Source organism: Amblyomma maculatum, chromosome 3 (assembly GCF_055883805.1).
Source record: "Amblyomma maculatum isolate TAMU_Amacu chromosome 3, ASM5588380v1, whole genome shotgun sequence".
Taxonomy (NCBI): Eukaryota; Metazoa; Arthropoda; class Arachnida; order Ixodida; family Ixodidae; genus Amblyomma; species Amblyomma maculatum.
In genome coordinates this window covers 204,023,591-204,049,517 of record NC_139346.1, presented here as the reverse complement: position 1 = coordinate 204,049,517, position 25,927 = coordinate 204,023,591, and the positions used below count along the sequence as shown (strand labels likewise).

Sequence of the window (25,927 nt, the reverse complement as noted above, 5' to 3'; positions counted from 1 at the left end):
TTTTCTTAAGTGATCAGAAAGAAGACCGTTTAACATGTTTGCAGGCATATATTTCGCGTGAGAGAAGAAAATGTTGTCATAGTGGAAGTCTACTGCGGCCTGCGTGTCGTCAAGAAAAATAATAAAGTGTCGCGACGCACCCCAAATTTTTATTGCTATTCGAATCAGCCACCCAAGAGAGCTCTCTTCTTTAACCACATTGTTTTTAATGGAGTCTCCAATCCAATGTTGGGTCATATGCAGCACCTAAATATTTAACCGAATCCACCTGCGGAATCTAGAGCGATGAACTAAATAAATGTGCAAGGGTGTACATATGCGGGGAAATACAAGCCCATTGCATTTATTGACATAAATTGATACGTTTCAAAAACCAGACTTCAATCTCAGCCAAATATACTTGCAGCCTGAGTGTGGTATAGGGCACGAATATCCACAGCCGAGGCGAAAAAAACAACTATGTCTTCTGCATAAACAAAAACTGTTACGTTTGGACGGATGGGGATGTTATTTACGAAATGTTAAAAAGCTGCGGTTAAAGAACTGATACTTGTGGCACACATCTTGATTGATGATACGGATTAGAATAGAGGGTCTCATGTGTACAGTAAAAAAGCCTAATTTTGGAAACCCACATATCCATTCCATAGCCTCTAACTGAACAAGCTTATTAAGCAGGATCGTATGTTCTACGTTGTCGTATACTCAGGTCTGGTGACACATCAAGTGTCACCAGAGCTGAGACTTCCCTCCTGCTTAGCGACAGACGGATTCGGCTCTCTAGATTTATGTGCCCGGGCCATATGAAGCAACCGCGTCGAAAGCCAATCTGTGCTAACCTGAGAGAGTTAAAGGGACACTAAAGACACCCAAATATGCTGTAAAAATATAATAAGCGGCATTTTGTTGACACCGTAGCCGAACAAAAAATCGAATTATTGCCGAGATATTGAGATAAGAAGTTGAGGTTTTTTTTTTTTTTTTTTTTTTTTTTTTGTTCCCGCCGGTCGAATTCAAACTGTTTTCTCCTACTACGTAGTAGGGTAGGATGACGCACATTATAACGCAAGAGGAGACTCCGTGATTGCTGGCGCGCGGGAAGCGGAGAATACTTCACAGGTGCGTGATTCGATACGCACTTAGGGTAGGCGCATCTGCTGCTCCGAGAGAGAGAGAGAGCAGAACTTTTTATTTATTCCAGCGGATGAAGAGGCTCCGGCCCTCCGTCGCTTGGGATGGATGGCGGGTGCCCCGCCTCAGACGCAGGCCGGCAGACGTTGTTGGCCGGCGGCGTCCCACAGGCCAGTTGGATGGCGGCTAGCTGGAGCCCAGGGTCCGAGCAGCGCAGCATGGTCTCCCAGAGTTGCGGCGTCAGATTTAGACCCCTCCCGGGAGAAAAGGGGCAGTCCCAGAGGATGTGTTCGAGGGTCCCTCTCGAGTCACAGTTTGCACAGAATTCAGATCTTTCTCCTGGGAGCATATGGCTCACCAGGAGCGGGTGCGGAAATGTCCCAGTCTGAAGGCGACGCCAGGCGACGGCCTGCCTGAAATTTAGGGTAGGGGCTGGCGCAGCAGCCACCCGTCTACTGAGTCTATAATGCTGCAGAATTTCTGTGTATTTCAGGCGCCGCGGGCCCAAAACGAAATTATCCGAGCACGCACGAAGTGTCTGAGCCGGAACATAACCGAAACTGAAGTGGACGCCGCCAAGTGTATTTATATTTGCCTTGCAGCATTTACGTTGTCTTTTCGCCGTCGTTACCGTGTGATAAGAGCATGTCATCATATTCGAGACAAAACCTACTGCCGCATTCAAACGGGCTACGTAATTCGCATTTGTCAGACTCCGTGATCCTTTGCGAGTCACGTGATTTGTAGTTGCGAGTCTCGGCCGTTTCAGGTGTGGCCGCGATACCTGTATTCATGTTCTGCCTCTTTACTACCTTATAACAGCTCTGTTTTCAGTAAGAGTGGCTTTTTTGTAACCCAGAATTGGCATTCTATTGATGCAAGCCCACTTCATTGTCTCTTTAGTGTCCCTTTAACCTCATGAACATGGTTCTTTAGACGACTGTTAATTTGGCAAAATGTGAAGTTAATAAATTGGCCGAATATTGCTATATGGACGAGGAAGAAGCGGGCAGTGGCGCGGGCAGTAATGCTCGCGCTAGGCCCGCTGCGACTCATTAAATCACCTCTCAGTCATCGACCATCTTCTCTCTCTGTTCTCTGTGTTCATCAGCTTGCCGCCCTGTAACAATATTATCTAAAACGTATCCCTTCCCTGCATCTTTCAACAACAAAATAATTTTCGCCATCTTCCAAATGCGTGGAATCCAAGCATTTGCCAACAAAGAGCTCACAATATCTAAAAGGTCACTTGTAAAATATTGGTCTAAAATTTTAATAATTCCAACAGTGACACCATCACGTCCTGGAGCTGAACATTGCATCTTTGTCAGGATTGATAGCAGCTGTGGCGAAGTAACCTCGGCAAAAGTCTGAGCACTGAGCAGGTTGAGAGCGCACACAAAGGGACCTCTCTCTGTTTCTGGAAACGCAATGTCAGTCCCTGAGCAATGCACTTCAGTGGTTGCTTTGTATTTTGTGCCGAAAGCACTATTGAATAAGTGAGGTTGGCGACTGGAGAAATCTTGTTATGCTTCTGATTACATGGACTAGAGAGATGTGTGTTTAAATTTTGTTTATACTCCTCATTTGCTTTTGCTATTATTCTTTTGAAAGACGCAGAGAAGAATTTATAATTTAACCAATTAGCTGGACTCTGGTTGCAAGATAGGCTCTTCCAGGTAGCCTTTCTACGACGATATATGCTTTCTCGCATTCTTGTGTCCACCAGGGTGACGGCTGTTTGGTAGAGGCTGCCGCGCGTACAATAAATACCAATTGCTTTACTGCATTTTGCAGAAAGGAAACTGTCCGCTGAGCTCTGTCGGACCGGCTTGTACTATTATTTATTTTTTATTATTTATTTATTTCATGCAAGAGAAGCGGATATTAAACTTTTAAGGTAATGTGGTTGACAAATTTGTGGGTTGCACCAATATTTCTGAGTGGAGATAGAAGCATTTTGAAGATTATCGGAAAAATTATCACAAGATGTGCCAGAATACCCTGTAGACTAATTAGTTACCACTAGCCCACCCATTGATAAGGTCAATGACTGAGCTGGAAACTCCTCGCATAAATGTAACAGCTCCGGTACTGCAGCAGCGCACAGCATTTGTAGACATCCACGGCCAGAGAAGCTGGTCGCACGCAGGAATCGCGAATTTAAATCTCCTGAAATTACAGCACTGCAAGCTCCGGCCAATAGCCCATCTAAACAGTCTGTCCTGAGTATACGTCTAAAGGGAAAGAGATATCAGCTATCGTGGCACACCGTGGAAGCGAAATACTGATCTCTAGAAGGTCACAGTCAGAACGAGCTATAATGACATAAAGTTTTGGATATCATTGTTAACAATCCGCCACCACTGCCAGTACTGCCATCGGCTCTGAGGATCCTGAAATTCATCCGAGCAAATTATTTATAGGGAGATTGCCTCGTTCCTTGTAAAAGTACGATATGGGGGTTATGTTTGCGAGGAAGCAATCCTAAATCAGGAAGGAAAGACAGAACGGAGCGATATTGCCATTGTGAAATTTCAATACCTGTTATGATTACTAATCAAATAAAGAGGCAGTAAGAGCCTCTTTAGGGATATCAATGTGAGGGAGAACTTTTAGTGATCATGTTTTAGCTTTTCCTAAAGGAAGACTAGACCTTGACGGTGACGAAGCACTTCGTCGTCTCTATCAACTTCTATCTGTGCGCGAAACTTTCGTACTTCTATTCGGTTTAAGCACAATAAAATCCTACCTCTTTTTGCTATAATAATAATTTAATGCTTGAGAACTAAAACTTTCAATATGATGCATACAGCAAACGTACGTTATAATGTGTCACTCTCTCGGTTAAGCCAGCTTAGCCAGCCAACAAGAAATACCATGCCAAAATAACGGCTTGAGGGGCTAGTTGGTGCTGCATCGTATTCAGATATGTGGCGCAACAAACACAAACACAAGAGAAGATACACAACACACGCGCGTGTGTTGTGTATCTTCTCTTGTGTTTGTGTTTGTTGCGCCACATATCTGAATAGGATAAAATACAATGCTCTTCGACTTCACTCCCTGCTATAGCTGCTCCATTTAGCTCAAATTTTCACGTCCTTCATAATATTACTTACTTTTTAGATTGAGCTGTAGAATCGAATAAAAATGTTTAGTGTGCAATTTTTTTATTCATGCTCAAAACTTTTAAATATGTTCTTCTCTCAAGAGAAGAATGAAGGCTGTTTGCGTTTCACCTTTGGCATCCCATGTGCACCTGCTTTTATTAAATGTGGATGGATAGTCGAAGTTTGGCCGCTTTCACTAGATAATGCGTTCGTTATTTGCGGAGTAAAACAGTCTGGCAATTTCTAGTGATAGTGTACTCATTCTTCGTATGCATGCCATAACGAGCTGATGATTTCTCTACCTCAGCTCAAGGTCATCTCGACTACGTTTAGCGATGTTTAGTCTGCCGAGCTCGTAGGATGATTTCTGAATCCTTGAGAAAACGACGACTGGCGTCTTTATTCTCGAGGGCACGCGCGAACTCACAAAAACGCGAGAGGAAGAAGAAGAATAAAGGCGTTCTCCCTCGTAGGCGTTTGCATCGCAAGTCAGCATGACACGGCCCGAAAAGTACGCCACGAGCATAAGCCGAAGGGTAAATATACTTTCTTCTTGCTTGCTTGGGGTTTCAGCGCACGTGCAAAAACGTTTTCTGTATAAGTACACAACTGTTTCGAGGAGTGGCCACCTTCAGGAAGCACTTGGCTGCAAGTGCCTGTTTTCTGCCAAGTGCATATGAAAGGCAACGGGGCGTGGTTTCTCTTCAACTCGCTTAAACAGGGATGTGTGATTGCTGAAATGATGTGCTTGGTACGCACCCCCATTTGTGCGCAAAATTAACGCAACAGTGTGAAGTACAATGCGGTAACACAAAAATTGTTAGCCGAGGTTAAGTTAAACCGATTAAAGTACGGTTTGGCATGGTTTAGCGCGGTTTTGGTTGGCGGTTTAGGATTGAGAAAATGCTGAACGTCATTCCGCACGGCATACAACTTGAGGGACATGACTAATAGATGGATGCTAAAGCAAAACGTTACGACACGTTCCTGAACGCTGCACAAAGAACGGTTATGTCACAACATGGACGTCTGCTATTGGGGTACCGCGCGAGAAAATTGCGCGCAAGCGACATGGGAAGGGGCCCTGCAATAGAGGTTACCTGCTGTGCGTGCCGTCTCGCTAGCCGCTTCGGCGGTTATGTACTGGTTGGCGTCACAGTTGCTATGGCAACCGGCGAGGCAAAATGCAACGCCTTTTCTCGGCTCTGACGATCGTATGAGTGCTTTCCCACTGAAACTCGGCGCTGCAGTTGTGAGACATCAGAGAATGAGAGCTGGATTAATTCAGTGAAAAACAAGATTAAACAGATTTTGGAACTGCGTTGAAGATAGAAAAGGCAAATCAGTAGGAAGTGTACATGTTAGTTTCAGAGGCGGCACCTTGTTGTTTGCAACAATTAAAATCAGGATGTCTTAGCACTCAATCCTGCAAAAGGAAAATCGGCCGAGATAAAGGCGCAAGTGTGATGTGCGATGAATATGTAGAGATAGTTGAGTACATTTTGCCACAATGTAGAGGTGTCCCCCCCCCCCCCCCCCCCCTCTTCCAGGTTTTGACATAAGCGCGGTCACTGTCACCGAAGATTTAGGCTTTAGGGGTAATGAAGATAACCAGAGTGCAACCGCGGCAGACGTTAAGTAACAGTTGTAGCGCAGGTAGCACCGAAGCATTAGAAAACGCTGCTTTGTGCTAGTTCGCTGTTTTTAAAAATGCGACAACGCTGAATTCTTGTTTCACCAAATCCCGCTGCTGTGAGAGACTAAATGTCCCAATTGGTCAAGATAGTGTTGACGGCGTAGTGGTCACATGACCACGAAAGACCACTCACAGAGTACCCCTACAGAAGTCAAATCCAAAAATGGCCCCATTGCCCCCCAAAAACAACCGCAGTTCATGCAAACGCGGATCTCGGATGATGTTCTGACCAGTAGAGTAATGCAACTGACGCACACAAATGAAATAAAATTGATGAATCGAATGCTATCGCATTTTCCCAATTTCCTCTCAATTTTTCCCAACCCACTTTTCCCCACTGGGTGATATTTTTTGCTCTTCACAAATTGTTATTTTGAAAACACAGAGCGATAATTTGGCGCGGTCTCTGCAGGTTAGCTTACCATAAGGCAGATATTATGACCGTGAAATAGCATAATATTTAGACGAATAGTTAAATTTATGTACACACGAATTGTTAAAGGGGCCTGACCCCCATCAAACTGTGTTTCCCCTGCTTTTAGTCCGCTCTCTTGACCTGGTACGACGTCGTATAAAAATGAACTAAAAATTCAACTAATGAAATTTTATGTTTATTAGGCAATATCATTCAATTTTATAAATTTGAAAGCGGTTGATATGAAAGGTGAGCCCAGTTTTTTAATTTTCCTAATCGGTATGTAGTACAACAAAAATGCTCATTGGAAGCCCGTAATGTTTTCCGAGATTAAATATCTGAAATAGCTCCTGTGCGCGTGATATAATCGAGATAATTATGCTATAACCCCTTGTGCACCAACAAATACACAAACGCGTCTGTATATGATGCATAATTTCGCCATTTAGTACGCAATATGTAATACGAAAAAGTCAACCAAACGAGTTTTCTGCATTTCTTTTTTTTTTTTTTACATTCGATATTTCTAACCACACTGCAGACTCCGCAACTTGATAAACTGCGCTCTAAATATAAGCATTGCACCTAAAATAAAAATGAAACCGGCTATGAGCAATTCACTTATCGTCTAAATCACTACGTTTTATCACGTGTATGATGTTCGCTTTGCTATATACAAGCCGCCTTCACTGGCCGGATAGACGTATCTTTTGTAGCTTGAAAAATATAATTCTTTAAATGTTAAACGCATACACTCACACTCATGTATGCAACTTTCGCTATAATGATAATGTAACACTGTAAAAACAGACCCGGCAATTCGATCCGACCCAGTTTCACTCAATACAAGCATCGGACAACGAATGCGACATACACAAGAATACAGCAAAACGGACACATGCAACTCGAGCATTCACCTTCGCATGGACGCATTTATGCATGTATAACTTTATTAAGATGCCGGTAAACGACGGTTTAAAGCGTCGTGACGCTGGCCAAGCGTCGACCCACCACACCACCACACAACAACAAGGAAAAGAAGTCGTTATCAAGAATCTGGAAGCCAAGTATCGCCACACGCGCCAACGGAAACCTACCCGCCATCCGCGGGGCTGCCCTACGCGTGGCTCGACCGAGATAGAGAGATTTAGCTTACCGGAGACGTATGACGTTTGCCAGAGACGTAGAGACGTAGACGTACCGGACGCCTACTGCGCATGCGTGAAAACAGCCGATACGTGCAGGCGCTGGAGACGTACTCCGGAGCACGGCCGGTCTCGAGGGAGAGCGCGTTTCTCTCTGCGCTCTCTCCCTCGGGACCGGCCGTGTCCGGAGACGTATGCCGCGTGACTTCCAGCTTGCCGTAATCTCGCGAGATCTCACGAGATTTCAGCAGCCATGGAGCCAAGCCGCCAAGCCAAGCGCCGATGGGGTGGTGCTACGAGTGCTTGTAGAGTGCTGCTGTGCGCAACGGGCCACATAGTTCTCCCGTTTTCACATAGTTTTCCCAAGCATCCCGAAGGTAAAAAAAGAAGGAATGGCGTCATCAAATGCTGCAATACCCTTGCCCGTGCCAAGAAAACATGCGCAAGCGTTTCAGTGCGGCGGACGACCACCAAGTAGCTCGAGATCGCCACCATCCTGTACATACACTGTACAGCGCAGGGAGAGGGCGCCGTCGAAAGAAGTTGCAACGATTTCTAGGGATCCGCCGACGGTGAACGAGCGCTCGCTCCGCTGCGCAATGAAGGCGTTCGCAAAGGCCATTGCAAGCCATCCAGCGTCAGAAAAAAAAAAAAATGATTCTGATAAGTCACTACCCACTACCTTCTCTGTTCAGACGATCGGACTGGACAGTGGACTGTCCGAGCGGAACAATTAGTTATCATATGTGACGAAAACGGCACTTTCGAGTAGCTCGGAATGGCAGTGACTCGGCGCCTGCCGATCGCGTGCGCTCCGAGTAGGAGTGGTGGTGGATGATGCTTTCCCACGATACATACGGGCAGCGCTACAGAGGTACGGGTAGCGCTGCACGAGCGCAACACCCGCTCAGCAGCCGGCCCCGATCTTATCACCAACAAGATGTTACGTAACCTCGACTATGCATCGATCGAGGCCTTAACCCGCTACTACAACGAATGTTGGCGTTGAGGCAAGCTCCCCCGACAGTGGAAAACGGCAAGAACAATCCTAATCCCGAAACCGGGCAAGCCATCGGACATCGGCAACTTGCGTCCCATCTCGCTCACGTCCTGCGTGAGCAAGGTGCTGGAGCACGTGGTTGCCAACCGGTGGCAGGAGTACCTGGAGAAGGAAGGCTATATCCGTATACGATGATCGGCTTCCGGCGCAGACTCTGCACACAGGACGCCATCATACAACTCAAACAAGAAATAATCGACAACAAGACACAAGACAGCAAGGCAATTCTGGGGCTTGATTTACAAAGCGCATTCGACAAAGTCAAACACTCAGCCATATTAGCACAAGTATCAAGACTCAACATGGGGGTAGCGAGCGACAATTACATTCAAGACTTCTTGACCAACCGCACGGTGGAACTGCACGCCGGAGCCGAATACAAGCTCGGCAGCACGGGTACCCCGCAAGGCTCAGTCATCTCGCCGTTGCTCTTCAACCCCGTCATGGTCGGGGTAGCGAGGGCAGGGGACCGGCTTCCGGCTTACGACCTACGCCGACGACATTACCCTGTGGGCGGCAGGTGGCACTGACGCAAGCATTGAGCAGCAGCTCCAAGAGGCTGTTACTGCCATCGAGCAACACCTTGACGGCACAGGCCTAGTGTGCTCGCCCGCCAAATCCGAGCTGTTTGTCCTCACATCATTACGAACGGGACGGAAACAAGCTCCCAATAAAGATCGTGACTGCATCGGGGCAGCACATCCGCGAAGTTCCCAAGATCAGGGTCCTGGGCCTGCTGCTAAACAAGAACGGCCGCAACGACGAGACCATTAACAAGATTACCACCAAGGCAATGGACGCTGTCTGCCTCATACACCGAGTCTCGACACAACGGGCAGGCAGGCGTGAAGACAGCCTTCTGCGCCTCGTCCAGTCGTTCGTGATCAGTCGCATCGCCTACGTTGCGGCCTACCTCAACTTGCAGGGCACTGACAGGACAAAGATAAACACGCTGATCAGGCGGGTTTACAAGACGGCGCTGGGATTAATGGGAACGACGAGTACGGCTCAGCTCCTGCAGCTCGGCGTCCCCCCCCCCCCCCCCCCCCATAACACTTTAGAAGAAATAGCTGAGGCGCAGCTCACTGCGCAAATGGAGCGCCTCTCTACCACCAGGACAGGTCGCAGTATACTGACGTCCCTGGGTTACAATCCCCGTACTCCCAGTCGGCAATCGTGCAAGATCAGCGATGAGGCGCGGGCCCACATCAACGTGGACCCCATCCCGAAGAACATGCACCCCGAGTACAACCAAGAACGGCGGCAGGCGCGGGCCAAAGTCCTCGTCGAACAACACGCCCAGGACCCGCGCACGCCCGGTACGTGGACGCAGCGGAATACAAGCGAGAAGGATTCGTGGCAGTGGCAGTTGCGGCGGCTACCGGCATCAAGACAACGGCAGCAAGCGTGCGGTGCGCGAATGCCACAGACGCCGAGGAGATTGCCATCGCTCTGGCGATCTCGGAGACCGAGTGTCGCACCGTGCTCAGCGACTCGAGGAACGCTGTGCGCAACTTTGCCAAGGGGCTAGTGGGCGCGCCGGCGGCCGCCATCATGAGTAAGCTCCAGCTCCAAGACCGCGGCAACACTATCCGCATCAAGTGGTTCCCGGCGCACGCGGGAGATTGTGCATCCTCACCGAATCACAACGAGACAGCCTATTCGGCGGCGCGAGCGCTTACCTTCCGCGCCCCCGAGAGTGACCGTTCCAAGTGGTGGTTCGAAACAAAGGACCGAATGACCAGCTACGAAGAAGTGACTAAGTGTTACCGCCTAGCTCGACGGACAATGCCGCCCCCTCACCCGGCACTTTGTCGGGAGGAGGCGGTCATCCTAGGGCAAATACAAACCGGGTCACTCCTCGCCCCGGCAGTGCTACACTTCCTCCACCCAAACATCTACACGAGTGATATGTGCAGTGTATGTCAAGTGGGTGCGGCGGACCAATGGCACATCATGTGGGACTGTGCCAGGTTCCCGACCGAAGCTGCATCCAAGACATACCTGCCGGAACTTCAAAGTGCTGTGCAAAGTACAGTCAAGGGCATTCAACTATGGTCCCAGCAGGCCCGGGTTGCGCTCGAAAAGCATGAAGGAAAGAAACCAACAGTCGGCGAGGCCAAGGAAAAGCGTAGGGGATGTTACTTTATGTCCTTTTTTTTTATTGTTTACTTGAATAATCACAGAAATTAGTAATGTAATCTTATTAGGGGAAAGGTAACTAAACACAAAGTAGCAGAAAAAACAACGTGCCGATGGTGGGAACCGAACCCACGACCTCCGAATATCGTGTCCGGTGCTCTTCCAACTGAGCTACATCGGCCGCTGTCCCCCCTGCTACTTGCTTGGGTATTTATGTTATCTGTATACGAACCTTGAGAGTGTTCACCAGCGCCACCCTCAACCATAGCGGCGGACGTAGAACGGCCTTTGTTACCGCCAGCGTCACGTAGAACGTGATCAAGAGCGAGGGTCTCGGTTCTTACGGGGGCCTCGGTTCTGGCAGTCTTGAAGCCTTAGGTAGCGTAAGAGGGTTCTAGCACAGCTTTCGCCCTCGCTCTTGATCACGTTCTACGTGACGCTGGCGGTAACAAAGGACGTTCTACGTCCGCCGCTATGGTTGAGGGTGGCGCTGGTGAACACTCTCAAGGTTCGTATACAGATAACATAAATACCCAAGCAAGTAGCAGGGGTGACAGCGGCCGATGTAGCTCAGTTGGAAGAGCACCGGACGCGATATTCGGAGGTCGTGGGTTCGGCTCCCACCAACGGCACGTTGTTTTTTCTGCTACTTTGTGTTTAATTATCTTTCCCCTAATAAGATTACATTACTAATTTCTGTGATTATCCAAGTAAACAATAAAAAAATGACATAAAGTAACATCCCCTACGCTTTTCCTTGGCCTCGCCGACTGTTGGTTTCTTTCCTTCATGTATTATAACGAGCACCCTCGTTTCCCCTTAATTGATCTGCTTGTAGCTTACGGGGGTCTCGGTTCTGGCAGCCTTGAAGCCTTAAGTAGCGTAAGAGGGTTCTAGCACAGCTTTCGCCCTCGCTCTTGATCACGTTCTACGTGACGCTGGCGGTAACAAAGGACGTTCTACGTCCGCCGCTATGGTTGAGGGTGGCGCTGGTGAACACTCTCAAGGTTCGTATACAGATAACATAAATATCCAGGCAAGTAGCAGGGGGGACAGCGGCCGATGTAGCTCAGTTGGAAGAGCACCGGACCCGATATTCAGAGGTCGTGGGTTCGGTTCCCACCATCGGCACGTTGTTTTTTCTGCTACTTTGTGTTTAATTATATTTCCTCTAATAAGATTACATTACTAATTTCTGTGATTATCCAAGTAAACAATAAAAAAAAGGACATAAAGTAACATCCCCTACGCTTTTCCTTGGCCTCGCCGACTGTTGGTTTCTTTCCTTCATGTATTATAACGAGCACCCTCATTTTCCCTTAATTGATCTGCTTGTCTCGAAAAGCATAAGCCACACAACCCACCACAAACGGACCAAAGTGAGGTAATGCAGAGTAGGGCATAACCTCGCATGAACGCAATAAACTCATAATCAGTCTTGAAGTGCGCCATAAGTTATAGGGGCGGATGGGTATCATGAAAAGCTTGCCAATTATATTTTTAGGCTGCACGCAGGCATCACCACAAATATTTAACTGCTAAGTCCTGATGACTCAAAATATATACAAAAAAGTTAAAAATTGTTTGAAGATATATAGTGCTCCAAAATATTGGTAATGTTCTTGCTTTCTGGTTACAATTTTAACATTACAATGTCATTAGAATTCGTGATGTTATTTTGCAGGCATGTGCAGAACATTTAAATATCAGTTTAAACACAGCGTTAGCATAATGTTCCCTTTGAATGTTATTTTCACGTCAACCATGCACATATTACATGTCACCATTTGTTTATATGTACGAGACGTGAGCAAAAGCCCGCCCCACTTCCTTTCCGGTCTAGTTACTGCTGCAGAGACGCAGGAAGCTATCCGCGAATTACTTAAATAACTTCATAGTAAAAGCTTCAATTCCTCTCATCAAAGTGCACGACTCCTGATCCCCACCGACCACATACACGACCGGCCTTCCTCGTTTGCTCCAACCAGTTTACCAAGCTCTCTTCCGTGTGCATCCAACTTCTCAATTTTTTCTAGCCCTTCCCGAAATATAGCACAGACGAATCGGCGCCCCTCCGTTCAATGTCCAAAGGCAAGAAAGCGGTGAAGGGGTTCCGCAGACTGAAATGAGAAAGCGAAGGCCTACAGTTCTTGATGCGGCAATCGGTGGACCCATTAATGGACTTTAAAGCTGGAATAAAAACAGCGCAAGGGAGGGACGTCAGAAAGGGGCAACCTGTCTTTTCTAGAAGTGTGTGATGAGAGGCATAGTCTCCTGCATAGTTTTATGTCTTCAGAATCTCTCTTTTGTCGTCGTTCATTTGCCCTCTTTTCTCAGTGCAATGCCAACTAACCTGCCATCTCGCTCTCGTGAGCGGGGCTGGTCTGGACCAACGTTTATGTAGGCCAATGTCCCCCATGGTTCAATGTCCGAGCCGTCTTTTTGTATGAAAACGGTCATTTTCCTTTCTGTTCTCGGAAAGAGTCGCTCTGCTCCCATTGCTTGAATGGCTGGAGATTAGCCCGCTCATTGTGCAGTGACGTCTTCAAGACAGAATTGGTCGAGGAGCAGAAGGCTTTCTCGTGTGCCGACGACGCGTCTTTACTATAGGCGAAAACCTGAAATCGCGCCGTGAGGTGCAGAAAATAAGTGAATCGTGTACACGTCAGGACTCGAACTGCCATCATTTCGCGCCTCAGCCTATAGCCCGATGCTAACCACTACACCACGCCGACTTCCTGAGAACGAGTTCGTAATTCCCCTGTCCGGAGCCCCCCGTTTCTAATTATGCACTATAAATGAGAACTTTATCGAGTGATTTCCACCGGCGCGGCGCAGACATCCGAAGGGGCGCACATGACGTCGTTGAGCGGTGTTGAGATGGGAGCACCGCGCAGGCGCACCGTCGAGTGGCACGAGTCGTTCCCGTTCGCCGGCCTCGTTCTCGTCGTGGTCGCCGTGCTTGCCATGCTGGTGTACATGCTGAGCGGCCCACGTCATGTGGAGAAAGGGGATCGGCCACCGTACACGGTGTGCGACTCCGAAGCGTGCGTCCTCTACGCGAGGCTGCTCAACGCCTCGGGAAGTGCAGCGCACGACCCGTGCGCCGACTTCTACCTGCATGTCTGCCACGACGCCATGATGGCTGCCCAGGACAGCGCAGTCCTGCCGCCGCCGGGCGCTAATAACGTCCCGGTTGGTAAAGTTGTTGAAATCAATGAGGCTGATTGAGCCACCTCATGCCCTGCCAGGAATTATTGCACAGAAAAGAACGAGCAATTAACCACCCTCCCCTTTTTTGTGTTTAGATGGGTACTCTGATCTCAGAAACATTCCGGGAATCCTGTTCGACAGCTTAATGGCGGTAACGCCCACAACGCCTACCGGGTTGAATCGAGTGATCAGATAATATCATTGCTACCAGATTAGTTCGTCCTCTGTTTTGTCCGCGCATGAAAACGACCGGCTGTCAAGATGTACCACCGTACGTAGTAGCCATACCGCCATAGTTAGCAAGGGTGTGGAGATAATGTGCATGAAACTACCACGTGGAAGGATTTCCGGGTGAATCTTGGAGGTAAAAAGATAGGTATATAAGGAAAGGTCCTATTTACAGTACATTTAGCTTTGAAAAGTCGTGTTTCTGACGTTTTCTTTTTTCTTATGAAAAAATTTCTAGCCTATAGAGGGAACGATTCCCTCTTTATTGTGCCACTAAATCACTGTCACGCCGCTTAAGTGCCGTACATTACCGGTTGCAGGACCGAGTGGGCATACTGATGCCTCTGCTGGAGCGATCACTCATGGAGAACATTCCCCGTAATGGCGACTCCCAGAGCGCCGTCCAGAAGGCGGCCGCCTACTACGCCTCCTGCCACGAGTTCGCCGGCACGGTGAACAGTACTGGCATCGAGCAACTCAGGTGATCAGGCCAGGCAAGGCTGATAGGAGACGAACACGCAGGCGAATTGGGGTGTCACAATGTGGAAATTTGAAGTACGATGCTGTGGAACCCCGAAACGGTGCAGATGGCAATATACGCCTGCTCTGAATTTATTGACTAATTAGAACCAACCACACGTGGATGTTAACATTTCGCCTGCATCGAAATGTGACCAGTGCAGAAGAGATCGAATCAGTAATCCAGGGATAAGTGAGCGCTAGAGCTACTGTGCCACTGCTGCTTGTCGAATAGAGCTCGAAGTCGAATCATACCTCACCCACACGGGCACCTTCTATTATTATCGAGACGATCGAGATTGAACTCGATGCAGATATTACGTTGCCGCATATAAAGTGTAATCATGATTGCGCTTGATGCTGCTCGACCTAAGTGATCGAAGGGTGCTACCCTTTGGGACAGGCAGAAAGGTATACCTATAAAGCTGTTAAATTTTAAGCAGTCAATTCATTTTATTCGGCGCGGCTTGATTCGAAATTTATTTTCACGCCGTTAAAGCAGCCCGTATGCCTGGACGATAACAAACAACATACACATCCACGCGCCAGTGCTATCACTGTTATAGTGTTTAGCGTGTTTTTATGAAATTCACTGTAGCTGCATCAGATTAACGACATTTCATGCCTAGCTACAAACCCATGTTTTTTCGCCATTTTGCAGTTATATTGTGCTCTTAAGCTCCACAAGTGGCGTCCATACGTAGCCGTAAAGAAGATTTACGTGTGTTAAAGAATGTACATACACGGAACATAGAAGTGCTGCATAGGAAAGAGGAATGCATGAGGCCAGAACTAACATGGAATGAGGACTATGGTACGCGATCACAGCCCCGACGATTACAGTGTGAGGGGGTGCTTCCGGTTATTTTTAATTTTGCTCTTCCGTCATTCCATCCATAGAACTCCACAGCGTTCTTCTAAGGCACATGTGGTGAAAAGCTGATTAAACATTCGCTTAGAGTGCTCCTTGTACAGTCGCGGTCAATTTGACGTGCAACGTTCCGGCAGTGACCTCATTTTGGGCGAGAGCAAATAAGCGCGCAGCGATGCACAGCATCATATCACACTATAGGGATGACCAGAATAAACGTTATGCATAGAATCGGGGTCGCATTGTTTCATAACATGTAACACGTGATGCATGGTGCAGATCATACCAATCGAACGTGATAGTACAGCAAAATAGTGTGCACTGTGAAGTAACTGAAGATTTTCTCTTTGACATAGCCGATAAAAATGCTACCTAGGAGGTTCGTCAGCGGGAACTATCAATAACGCACCTTTTGCGGTATACAGGTGTACGTTACGGAGGCGGAATGTGATGTCTGGCAGGCATCACGTGACTAGGACCTGAGCATAGAAACAAATTTAGTTCGAAGCTTTTCTGCACCAGTTCTTTGTATTCAAGTAAAATATGCTTGAAATGAGCCCATTTTAACCGTTTGAATTAGTTAAATAAAATTATAGTCAGCGACACGCTCGCACACCACGTCGTTTAAAAAGGCATACCTGGCCGCAGGTTTCGTCCAGCGCAGACATTATACGACCTAATTTTACTTTCTTATGCTTTTCTATGTGATTTCAGGAAGTTTTGGCCTTTTTGTGCATGGTCCTGGCTTTTTTTTTTTCGCTTTTTATATTATATTCCTTATTCCTGCAAAATTTTCTGGCTCTGAGACGACACAGTGACAGTACAATTATGTTTCTGTACAATCACTTATGTTTGCTTTTATACATATACGTTTGCTGTTCTCGCTGCGCCTGCTTTTTCACTTTCTATCCCCTAGGGCGGCAGCTCTCATTGTAGCAATGAAAGGTGACTGCCTACCCCCACCCCCTTCCACCCCGCCGGGTTGGCGCAGTGGTTACGGCGCTCGATTACTATGCCCATGGATGTGGATTCGAATCCCGGCCTTGGCGGCCGCTTTTCGGTGGAGGCGGAAAGCAAGGCGTCCGTGTGCTGTGCGATGTCAGTGCACCTTAAAGAACCCCAGGTGGTCGACATTTCCGGAGCCCTCCACTAAGGCGTCTCTCATAGCCTGAGTCGCTTTGGAACGTTAAACCCCACGAAACACAAACACACTACAACCCCCCTCCCCCCTTACCCTTTGATATACAGGAAGTGCGCTCCATTCAGTAATAATCCCATTTCGTTATCTATGTCACGCATGACCTCATACTTTTATCGGCCAAATATGACCGAATCTGTGTAATACGATAAACACTTCGCTCTTGGGCCGTTCTTCGGGGAAAAAAATATCGCGGTAAAGTTGCGTCGCCGCCTCTCCCAATTATAATGAGATGAAAGAAAGAACAGCTCTCGCTCCGAAGATTGCCTGCGCATTTCCAGTCTCTGCGAATCCGCTGCCAAACCGAAAATACGCTGGGTCCATAATTATATCTTACATCGGATATCTTTAATATCGATCAGTGGACAGGCCAGAGTTTTTGGTCATGACATGATACATAGCGACGCCGTTCAACCCAGAAAAACACCACTGTGCAGCTATCCCCGCATGCTGCCGGTGAATATGCATGCCAATATCTATGCTGTTCTCCGATGATGACGGACGCAGGTCGCTGCTGGACAGGAGCGGCTTGCCGTGGCCGCACAAGGCCCAAGTGCACGGAGCCGTGGACGCCCTGTTCGCGCAACTGCTGTTGGCCCTCGAGCGTGTGGGCCTCCCCGCTCTGGTCAGCGCACAGCCCGTGGCCCCCGAGACCCTGCGCGTTGGACCCGCAAGCCGGATTGGCGAGCACCACCTACGGCTCAAGTTGATGGGCCGCTGGAGGTTCCGCGATTACTACAGCCTCCTCGCCGACATGCTCGCCCGCCCTTCGGTGCGTGTGGACCTTTCCATCGTGCACACGCGGAGAGATAAAAGTTTATTTCACCCTCGGTGAAAGGGATTATGGGATAGTATCTTGAGCGATGGGTGGTCTTTTAATGTCCAAGATCCCAGCGGAGTTTGCTGCTGCTTCGGCTTGCATAACCACTATGACTTGGTCTTGCGGACCCGAGCTGGTCAGAAAGGTCTTCCCAGTGAGGACAGTAAAAAAAGAAAATAAGAATGGCATGCGTTTTTGAGGATAAGTAGAAGATAATTACAGTGTGTTTCAAATAAAAATTGTTATTGCGAAGTCTTATGCGACGCGAGAAAACTATAGGTTCACAAACAATTTCTCGTTGAAAAAAATTTGGAAGGATGTTATAAATTTCCAAAAAATGAAGGCGAAATCCTATAGCTGGACGTTTCGTTAAGCTTTTTACATCTTGTATTGACACTCTATAACAACAAACTCTTTCAGTATATACTTCAACCACAACAGCACGTATCTTCCAGATCCAATTCCCAACGCCGGTTACTATGAGCGGAATTTCAAGCTGCTCTATAGCCTCTTCCGCTGTAGCGATCTGTCACGGTTTATCCTTCCCGCGACTGCAGCGTCGTCACCCGTAGCGATGTGCATTGTAGCACTGAGCCCACGCAGAGCGCGCTGCCGCCGTTAGCATGTCCCTCAGCGGTGACACTCTCCCGCGCCACCACAGACATTTTCATCTTCCTCTTCAGCACCGCTGTTTCCCATTCCCTCAACACCCTCCGGCGTCCTTATGGAGAGTTATGCATCTGTTTTCTTAATTAAATGATCCCTTGCCATGGGACCACTGTTTGTGGACACCAGTTACCTTATTTTTTCACATTCACCACCACACACAAACACACACACACGTACACACACAAAAGAATTCCCCCATGCTTTTATTTTATGTCAGTGGCTGTTGGCTGCTTTTCTCTGACACTGCATCATAGTATACAGTTCACGGGACACTGCGGACAAGCAGAAGTTGCCGCTTTCCGATAACAAAAAGGCCGCTGCCACCGAAAATGGGGTGTTCGCAACCTCGAAACGACCAAACAACGAAACACAGATGTCGCTTCCACCGATCGATTTCGCAACTAAAACGTGTGTCCCTAGACGCCGATTTTGATAAGCGGATCCCAGGACAAACGCGACACCACCGTTGACGTCATAACGCTACCAACACGCCGTTTTCTATAATGAAAGGACATCACGGCTTTTAGTTGACAGGCGGGAAGTATATTTTTAAATCTGGCATTAAACAGTCTCTTGCCTGTGGGAAATAAAACTTCAGTATTACATAGCCGGAAACATCGAGAGGATCAGTCTTTAATTACTGGTTTCAATTTTCCTCAGGGTCCCTCTAGAAACAATGCTAGGGCACTTTCATTCCCTCATGATCTTGGCTTGCTTGTCTTGATTTTTTTCCCCAGGATAGCACAAAGCCGGAGCCTTTCAAGGAGTTTGAGATGGTTTACAGCGCGGCCGACAAGAAGCTCGAGCCTTTTCTTGGGGTCAGTGCATCCGAGATCGCCCAAGAGGAGCTGTTCGACTGGAAAATTGCTGCGAATGTCCTTGCATCACCTTTGCTAGAACCCTGGAAGAAAGCGGTCGTTGTCTACTTGCGCAACTCCGTGAGAAGGTGGGTTTGCGCGAGCGTTGATATACGAGGCTAATGCTCTTGGGATGTCAGTAGTCGATATATACAACCACAGATGTTGAAAAATGCTGGTGTTCAAGCAGCTCCACTCTGTTCTTGTGGTATGCGCAACCGAGGTATATTAAACGCTGTTGGGCTTCAGTGGGCCTTATATAGGTACTTGGGATGCAGCATGCACTCTCAGACCATCCAGCGAAAAATCTTGCCGGTGTCCTGAAACACACACAAAGCCAGATTGCAGTTAGTATTTTTACACTAGACCGCACACTCACAATCGCTATAGCTTTTCAGCTTTTTGCTGAATCTCTTATTAGGATAGTTTTGCTGTATCGCCTTGGTAGTTGCAGTTTCCGTTTCATGATCTCGCTCCACTTCCGTAAAGCCTAGCGCAGTTACGGAGTAATGAATTCTTAAGGCAATTAGACGTGAGAGCGTTATTTGGTGATGTCACCTGGTTATGTCACCTGCCAACCACCACCTGCCAACCACCACCTGCCATAGCCATGCATGCCTGTTCGGTTTCGCTGAATTTTATACAGAACGGGACCGTTAACGGAATGACGTTAAAATACTCAGAAAAGCGCGTCTGGCAATGACCTTGAAAGCCTAGTCACAGGAATGTGTGTGTGTGTGTGTGTGTGTGTGTGTGTGTGTGTGTGTGTGTGTGTGTGTGTGTGTGTGTGTGTGTGTGTGCGTGTGTGTGTGTGCGTGCGTGCGTGTGTGTGTGTGCGTGTGTGTGTGTGTGTGTGTGTGTGTGTGTGTGTGTGTGTGTGTGTGTGTGTGTGTGTGTGTGTGTGTGTGTGTGTGTGTGTGTGTGTGTGTGTGTGTGTGTGTGTGTGTGTGTGTGTGTGTGTGTGTGTGTGTGTGTGTGTGTGTGTGTGTGTGTGTGTGTGTGTGTGTGTGTGTGTGTGTGTGTGTGTGTGTGTGTGTGTGTGTGTGTGTGTGTGTTAGGAGCGTCCCCTTCGAAACGGGATGGTGATAGTCATCAGCATGCCCAACCTTACTTTTTATGTTTTTTAACGTAGATAATCCGTCAACTTTAACGCCCTTTCCTTTTAGTTTGGGGTTATATTTAAATACCCGGGTTTAATTTCGATTGAGCTTCCATGCACCCCCTCCCTGCTATTTACCCCAAAATAGCTTAGCGGAGCCATCTGGTGTTTCGGACTTAAACCATTCTTGTCAACGAACAAACTTTCTTCTTTAGGCCTGGGAGGAACAGAAGCATCCTCCGAAACAAACAAAAAAAATATATATAAAGAAATTTTGCACTCGTGGACGTTGTGGTAGGTAAGAGATCAGGCAAAAACAAAAGCCATTGCGTCGTTTATAATATATGAACATACTGTACCCAGTAAGAATGATGAGTTCACTGTGAAGTGAGACGTGCTTCGAAGCGCGCCGCCATATTGGCAACAAAATTTTGTCGCAAGAGCCGCCAACGCTGAACTCTGTAATAGTGGATGTAAGATGAACACGAACGCGCATATTTAAACATGCCATTCTGTATACTCGTTTGACAATTTCATATTGCTATTACATTCCGCAGCGTCGTAATGTCACCGCTACGTTCATCGCAGCTTTGGCAGTGCCGCAAGGAACTACTGGGATGTACAGTCTTGCCCCTTTAGTTTCACGATCCCATCCTAATATGTGTGGCAAGAACCAGCCTGACACCTGCGCGCATCAGCAGACGAATTCTTTGCTGACTACAAGGTGTTTCAACGAAATAGAACTAGAATTTATACAAATAGGTTTGTTGAGTTTTCAAGATGACTTCTGAAGAATAACCCTATAGACGTTGGCGGACATCAGAAAGCAGGTGGATAAATATAATTAATAAGCTGGTTAACTAATTGCTGATAAATATTTTAATTATAATAGTTAGGTACATAGCTGCAGTTAGAGATATATAGCCCGTCATTAGTAATAGCCGTATCAGTTTCTAGAATTTCGAAAACGTGATAGCCTTCGGCACTGTATCACAACAAATTTTGGATATTTTGTGACAAAAGGCGCGCGTTTTCGAAAAATATGCTCTCTAAACATCGTCCCTAGCGCCGTCAATTAATAGCGTGGATTACCCGTCACCTTCTCTGTCCCGCCTGCGCTGCAGTGCTAGCCATTGCTTGCTGCTTCAGCCCACGCGAGCCATAGAGTTTCTAAATATTATAACACGGGCCAGAGGAGGTAAGTGGCTCTTGTGCCGTTGATTGACGGCGCAAGGGGCAGTGCTTATAGAGCGCAGATTTTAGTGCGAAAGCACGCTTTCGCGGGCCGCCTCGCCGTCCCTATCTGGCTGTGACTTTGAATGACCTTGACAGAAGCCTAGCAACAGCCAAACGAAAAAAAAAAAATCGATGTGGAGCGGATTGGAACGCAGGCTAGTCTTTTGGCGCGAGGTTGCCAAACTTGTTGAGCCAAAGTCGTAGAGGCTAATCGTGGGCTCAAAATTCAAAAATCGGATGCAGCTGTTAGTAATGGCCGGCACATATCTCTGATTGCACCTGGACGCCGATCACATTTGAAACATTAATTATACGTTATTAGTTATCTAGCTTGCTGATTGCATTATCCACCTTGCTATGACGCTCGTCAAAATTGCAAGTGCGAATGTTCCTCAAATGACTTATTCATAACTCAATCAAACCTATTTTAAAAATTCTGGTTCACAATTGCTTAAACACCTGATATAAGTGGGTACTTGCATACTATACTAACTCACGCGAACGCGGGCGTTTATTAATTCTGTAACGTATATAGCTTGTTTACACTTCAGCCCAAGCTTCTCTCACGGCCATGACGGGTCCCTGGCCTGGGTTGTGGTACAAAACCGGAGCTACTTGGGTGCCCTGACGTCCCTGGTCGAGCAAATGGGCACGCAGTCTGTTCAGCTGTACGCTGGCTGGATGCTGGTGCAACATGTCGCGCCGCTACTGAGCCATCGCCTGGCCGGCTTGCTGTTCAGTGGCTGGGAGCTGAGCGACGTTCTCGTGCACCGACTCTGCCTCGAACATCTGGACCTGACCCTGGGCTGGGCAGCCGTGGGCCACGCTGTCCAGGACTTGGTGTCGCCCGACGTGCGACAACTGGCCGCGCACGTGGTCAACCTCACCGAGAAGCTACAAGAGTGGAAGGTGCCCGCAGCTTGGCATATATCTGGTAGCTATTTTCGCTGCTTGCTTTATTCAGACCGGCCAGGAGAATTAGACGCGCTCGGATGGATGCACCCCGTTCATTACATGCTGATCATTACACGCCGTTCATTGCACGTCTATACCGAGTAGATACAGCAAAAATTCGTGAAATGAGACCAACTGCAGTACTTTCTCTTCACTAAAGGTGGCTGTTCGCCTGCCGAGTAATTACTCAAGTAATTATGACTTCATGACGCGTCCCCTGGTAACATGGCTACACGTTCTGCGGAGTAAATATTGCCGAAAAAAATTCAAATCTGTATTTGTTTTTTTTTTTTGTTTTTTTCGACAGCCACCGGCATGCGGCATTATCACCCTGATTCTGTTACGCGGATCAGTTATGTATTCTTTGTTTGTTCATAGTCGTTGTCGTGAGATGCAGCTTTGTCGAATTATTTGTCGCGCAACATGCGCCAAGGTGTGTCTCGAAGATTCCAGGCACTCGCGTAAGTTTCTTCAATGTTCCAGGTTGTGCTAGTCACCGTTTGCGGCTTTATCTCGATGTTTCTTGGCCGCCTTTAAATTGACCGTTGACGGGTGCGACGGGCATTCATAGTTCGACCACCAGAGAGCACGCTTGCTGCTATCGCCGCTGCCGAGTTGCTTAGTTATTTTGCGGGCGCAAGTCAGACCAATAACGAGTTGATTTCAGTGCTGGTATGCCTGCCATCTCTTGTGCCTACGGTCTTTTTACTACCACGTGACAATATTCAGACAGTGACCTTGTAGGAGGTTAAAATGGAACTCCAGCATTAATAGAACTACCTCTGCGCACCGTTAACCCTTTTCGGTTTTTACAGTTGACAAGAGTGCGCTGCACTAAGAGAATGCGAAACTCGGTGTTGCTGGTGCAGTCTAAAGTTTCTATTTTGCTATTTTGCATCGATGATGGAACCTTCCATGCATGCGTAATGTTCGCCTCCGTGCAGGAGGTTCGCCTCAGCGTCTCAGACCGGCTGGTGGGTCTTTCGGACCTTCTTCCGAGCGGCGAGGCGCTTGACGATGCCTACTCCTCCTTTGCGGATATGCGCACTGACGCCTTCCTGGATAACTGGCTACGTGCTCTGGAAGGCCGTCGGTCGACCACGTGGCCAGGCCGAGCGGCCATCGGCGTCTCCTATCTGGCGCGACTGTCCGATGCGCCCTTCTTCGATATGGGCCGTGAGTGGTTGCACCAGCGGTCTCCACGCACCGTCGGAGGAGCTGATGGCATCGGACTGCGGCAGCTCCTTGTGGTGCGACCCCATCACGTCGCCTTTCCCATGTTCAGCGACAACGTCACGACTGCCGTCAGGTGAGAAGGCCCTTTCCGCTTCGTTGTGCACGCTTTGCGGTCAGTATAGTGAACTTACGCGCTAATAACCTCCAGCTCCAACATCTCGAACAGCACGCGCAAACTTCGCGTGATATTTGCGTCTGGCCGTTACTACGGGGCAGTATGCGTTTCGCAAATAATAATGTGTTCTTTTTCTCGCTCTTGTTTAATTCTACTTAAGTGCTGAAGCCTTGGTCCCCCTAAAACAGCTATAGGTCGGTTCTTGTCGCATGCAACAGTGCCCCTTCTGAAGCAGGAAGGAAAGTTGGGCTTATCAGTATGAGTACATTGCAGGTGTAGCACGCTGTGTTGGGCAAGCTGGAAGTAGTTCATATTGTAGAATAGCGCAAAAGAGACAAATGACAATGTGAGAAAGTGCAGTAGCGCGCACAGGCACACACGAACACACAAATGCAACGCTTAAGAAATAGCATAATAGACTTACTTCCTCCTCTGTAAAGTTCTCAGCCAGTTTGATATCAACGTGGACATGAACCATGATTGCAGCGAGCGAAATACTATATATCTCTGAGAAACTACTACACTGAAATGCTTAACATTCAAATGACATGAATGACTGGAGTGATAAGCAATTTCTCTGAAAGGTCCCTCACTTTTAAACAGAGGAGCGGCAATACGCTTCCGACGCTAAATCCACGTCCTTCCGTGCCACAACAAAGTACGAGGAGCACTGCTTTGCTTCACTCACCTTACAACCCGGACCTCACGCCATCATACTCCCGGCGGATAGCTCTTCAGGATGGCAGAATATCTGGAGGGCACGTGTTTCGTGTCCGATGAAGTGGTCATAATGAGGGAGCCTTTATTGGCTCCCTCATTACGCCGTTGGAACCAAACTGGTCATGCCAGCGCGTAGTTTCAGATAAATCGGATGTTTGTGTTAACGATGTGTCGCTGAATCACCTTTTTCGTTGCGCACGCCCACCAATCTGGTTCGACTCACTAGGCACCATTTGGCCCGCGTATCAGGACAAACGCGGGATTTCGCAATTCAAATTATTTTGCTGTAATTCATTCTCAGTATTGATCTCACGCTGTAACCACGAGGCAGGTTCGGGACTCTGGGCGCCCAGTTGGCCTGGGCGTTGGCAGCCAGCATCGACACGGGAGGCGAGCCGGCACCGACGGCCGAGTGTCCGCGCTGGCTGCGCCGAATGCGACTCGTGCGCGACCTGCAGTTCGCAGCGCTCGAGGAACGCGCCACTGAGGCCGAGGAACGGCTCAAGGACCTCGAGGGGCTCTCGGAGGCCGCGCAGCTCTTCTCGGTCGGCTGCTTGCTGCTTTGCGATAGCGACCCTTCCGAGCAGCTGGTCGCGCTATGTAACGAGCCTCTCGCTGGAGACGAGCGCTTCGCACGGGCCTTTGGATGCGCAGCCGACAGCGCCATGGCAGGCAGTCGCCATAAATGCGAGGCCGCTCGATGAACACTCGCTACCATGCCGGTGGAGTTGTGCAATTCCACGCAGGTGGTTGTAGTGTGGCTTCTGTTCGTTTGGATACAAATCGATGGTCTTAACTTATCATGTCCAAAGGTTTTCAATAATTGTACACAGTAAACATTGCATTTGGAATGACTCTTCTCCGCTTATGTATATTGGTAAGATGTAGATATAAAATAATAATAACAGTTTTATTTTCGCTGTTTGATACAAATGAACCAAACAGCCGCTCCACCCCAGCTTGAAAGCACTCCTGTCGCCTTTACATCAGCAGCAATGACATGACTGAGTTCATACGCCAAGCAATGCCTTTCTTTATCAAATGGCCCTTTCTAAGAAAAATGAATGTATAAACACGGCGGTAGCAACAAAGGTTGCATTACAATTCGCGAACAGAACAGCGAATATTTAATCGAAAAAAACAACAAATAGATAAAGTTGTCACACAACGAAGGATGGATATGTGTCTATTATGCGGCATATCGTATACTATGTGTGCTGGAAGTAAAGATTGTTTAAAACGGATGCTAGTGAGGGCTTAATTCTTTCAACCCCATAGGCAGCACATAGAAACAAGCGATGGTGGCTGGCACCAAAAATGTATGTTCTTGTTTTCTACTAAAATTTCTAAAGTTTTCTAAATTTGAAACCGTTTCTTGTCTTCTTTCTAATGTATTTCTGTAGATGCGCAGCCGTTTGAAGGCGTAGCTATTATCTGCTGTTCTATTTTCAGCAAATTGGCTGTGTATGTTTAAACTTGAAAGTTCTATT

The 25,927-nt window shown here is 47.8% G+C and overlaps 2 protein-coding genes across 2 annotated transcripts; both read left to right on the top strand.

The window, feature by feature from the left end:
* The first annotated feature begins 13,558 nt into the window (after positions 1 to 13,558).
* On the top strand, positions 13,559 to 22,394 carry LOC146197477 (uncharacterized). Its single transcript, XM_084597188.1, has 6 exons — positions 13,559 to 13,897; positions 14,464 to 14,624; positions 17,239 to 17,503; positions 18,958 to 19,166; positions 21,964 to 22,321; positions 22,377 to 22,394. Exons 1-6 carry the CDS (start codon positions 13,559 to 13,561, stop codon positions 22,392 to 22,394), a joined length of 1,350 nt encoding a protein of 449 aa, XP_084453314.1.
* A 692-nt stretch (positions 22,395 to 23,086) lies between these two features.
* Positions 23,087 to 25,507, top strand: LOC146197476 (uncharacterized). Its single transcript, XM_084599311.1, has 2 exons — positions 23,087 to 23,675; positions 24,769 to 25,507. The coding sequence occupies exons 1-2, from the start codon at positions 23,209 to 23,211 to the stop codon at positions 25,139 to 25,141; spliced, it is 840 nt and encodes a 279-aa protein (XP_084455437.1). The 5' UTR covers positions 23,087 to 23,208; the 3' UTR covers positions 25,142 to 25,507.
* The last annotated feature ends 420 nt before the right edge of the window (positions 25,508 to 25,927 follow it).

Excerpts from the sequence above, each read along its gene's own strand:
- LOC146197476 (XM_084599311.1), top strand. The coding sequence starts at position 23,209 with ATGCGAAACTCGGTGTTGCTGGTGCAGTCTAAAGTTTCTATTTTGCTA. Across the intron at positions 23,676-24,768 it reads AACGTCACGACTGCCGTCAG|GTTCGGGACTCTGGGCGCCC; the intron begins GTGAGAAGGCCC and ends ACCACGAGGCAG.
- LOC146197477 (XM_084597188.1), top strand. The coding sequence starts at position 13,559 with ATGACGTCGTTGAGCGGTGTTGAGATGGGAGCACCGCGCAGGCGCACC. Across the intron at positions 13,898-14,463 it reads CGGGCGCTAATAACGTCCCG|GACCGAGTGGGCATACTGAT; the intron begins GTTGGTAAAGTT and ends TACCGGTTGCAG. Across the intron at positions 19,167-21,963 it reads TTGCGCAACTCCGTGAGAAG|CCCAAGCTTCTCTCACGGCC; the intron begins GTGGGTTTGCGC and ends TTTACACTTCAG.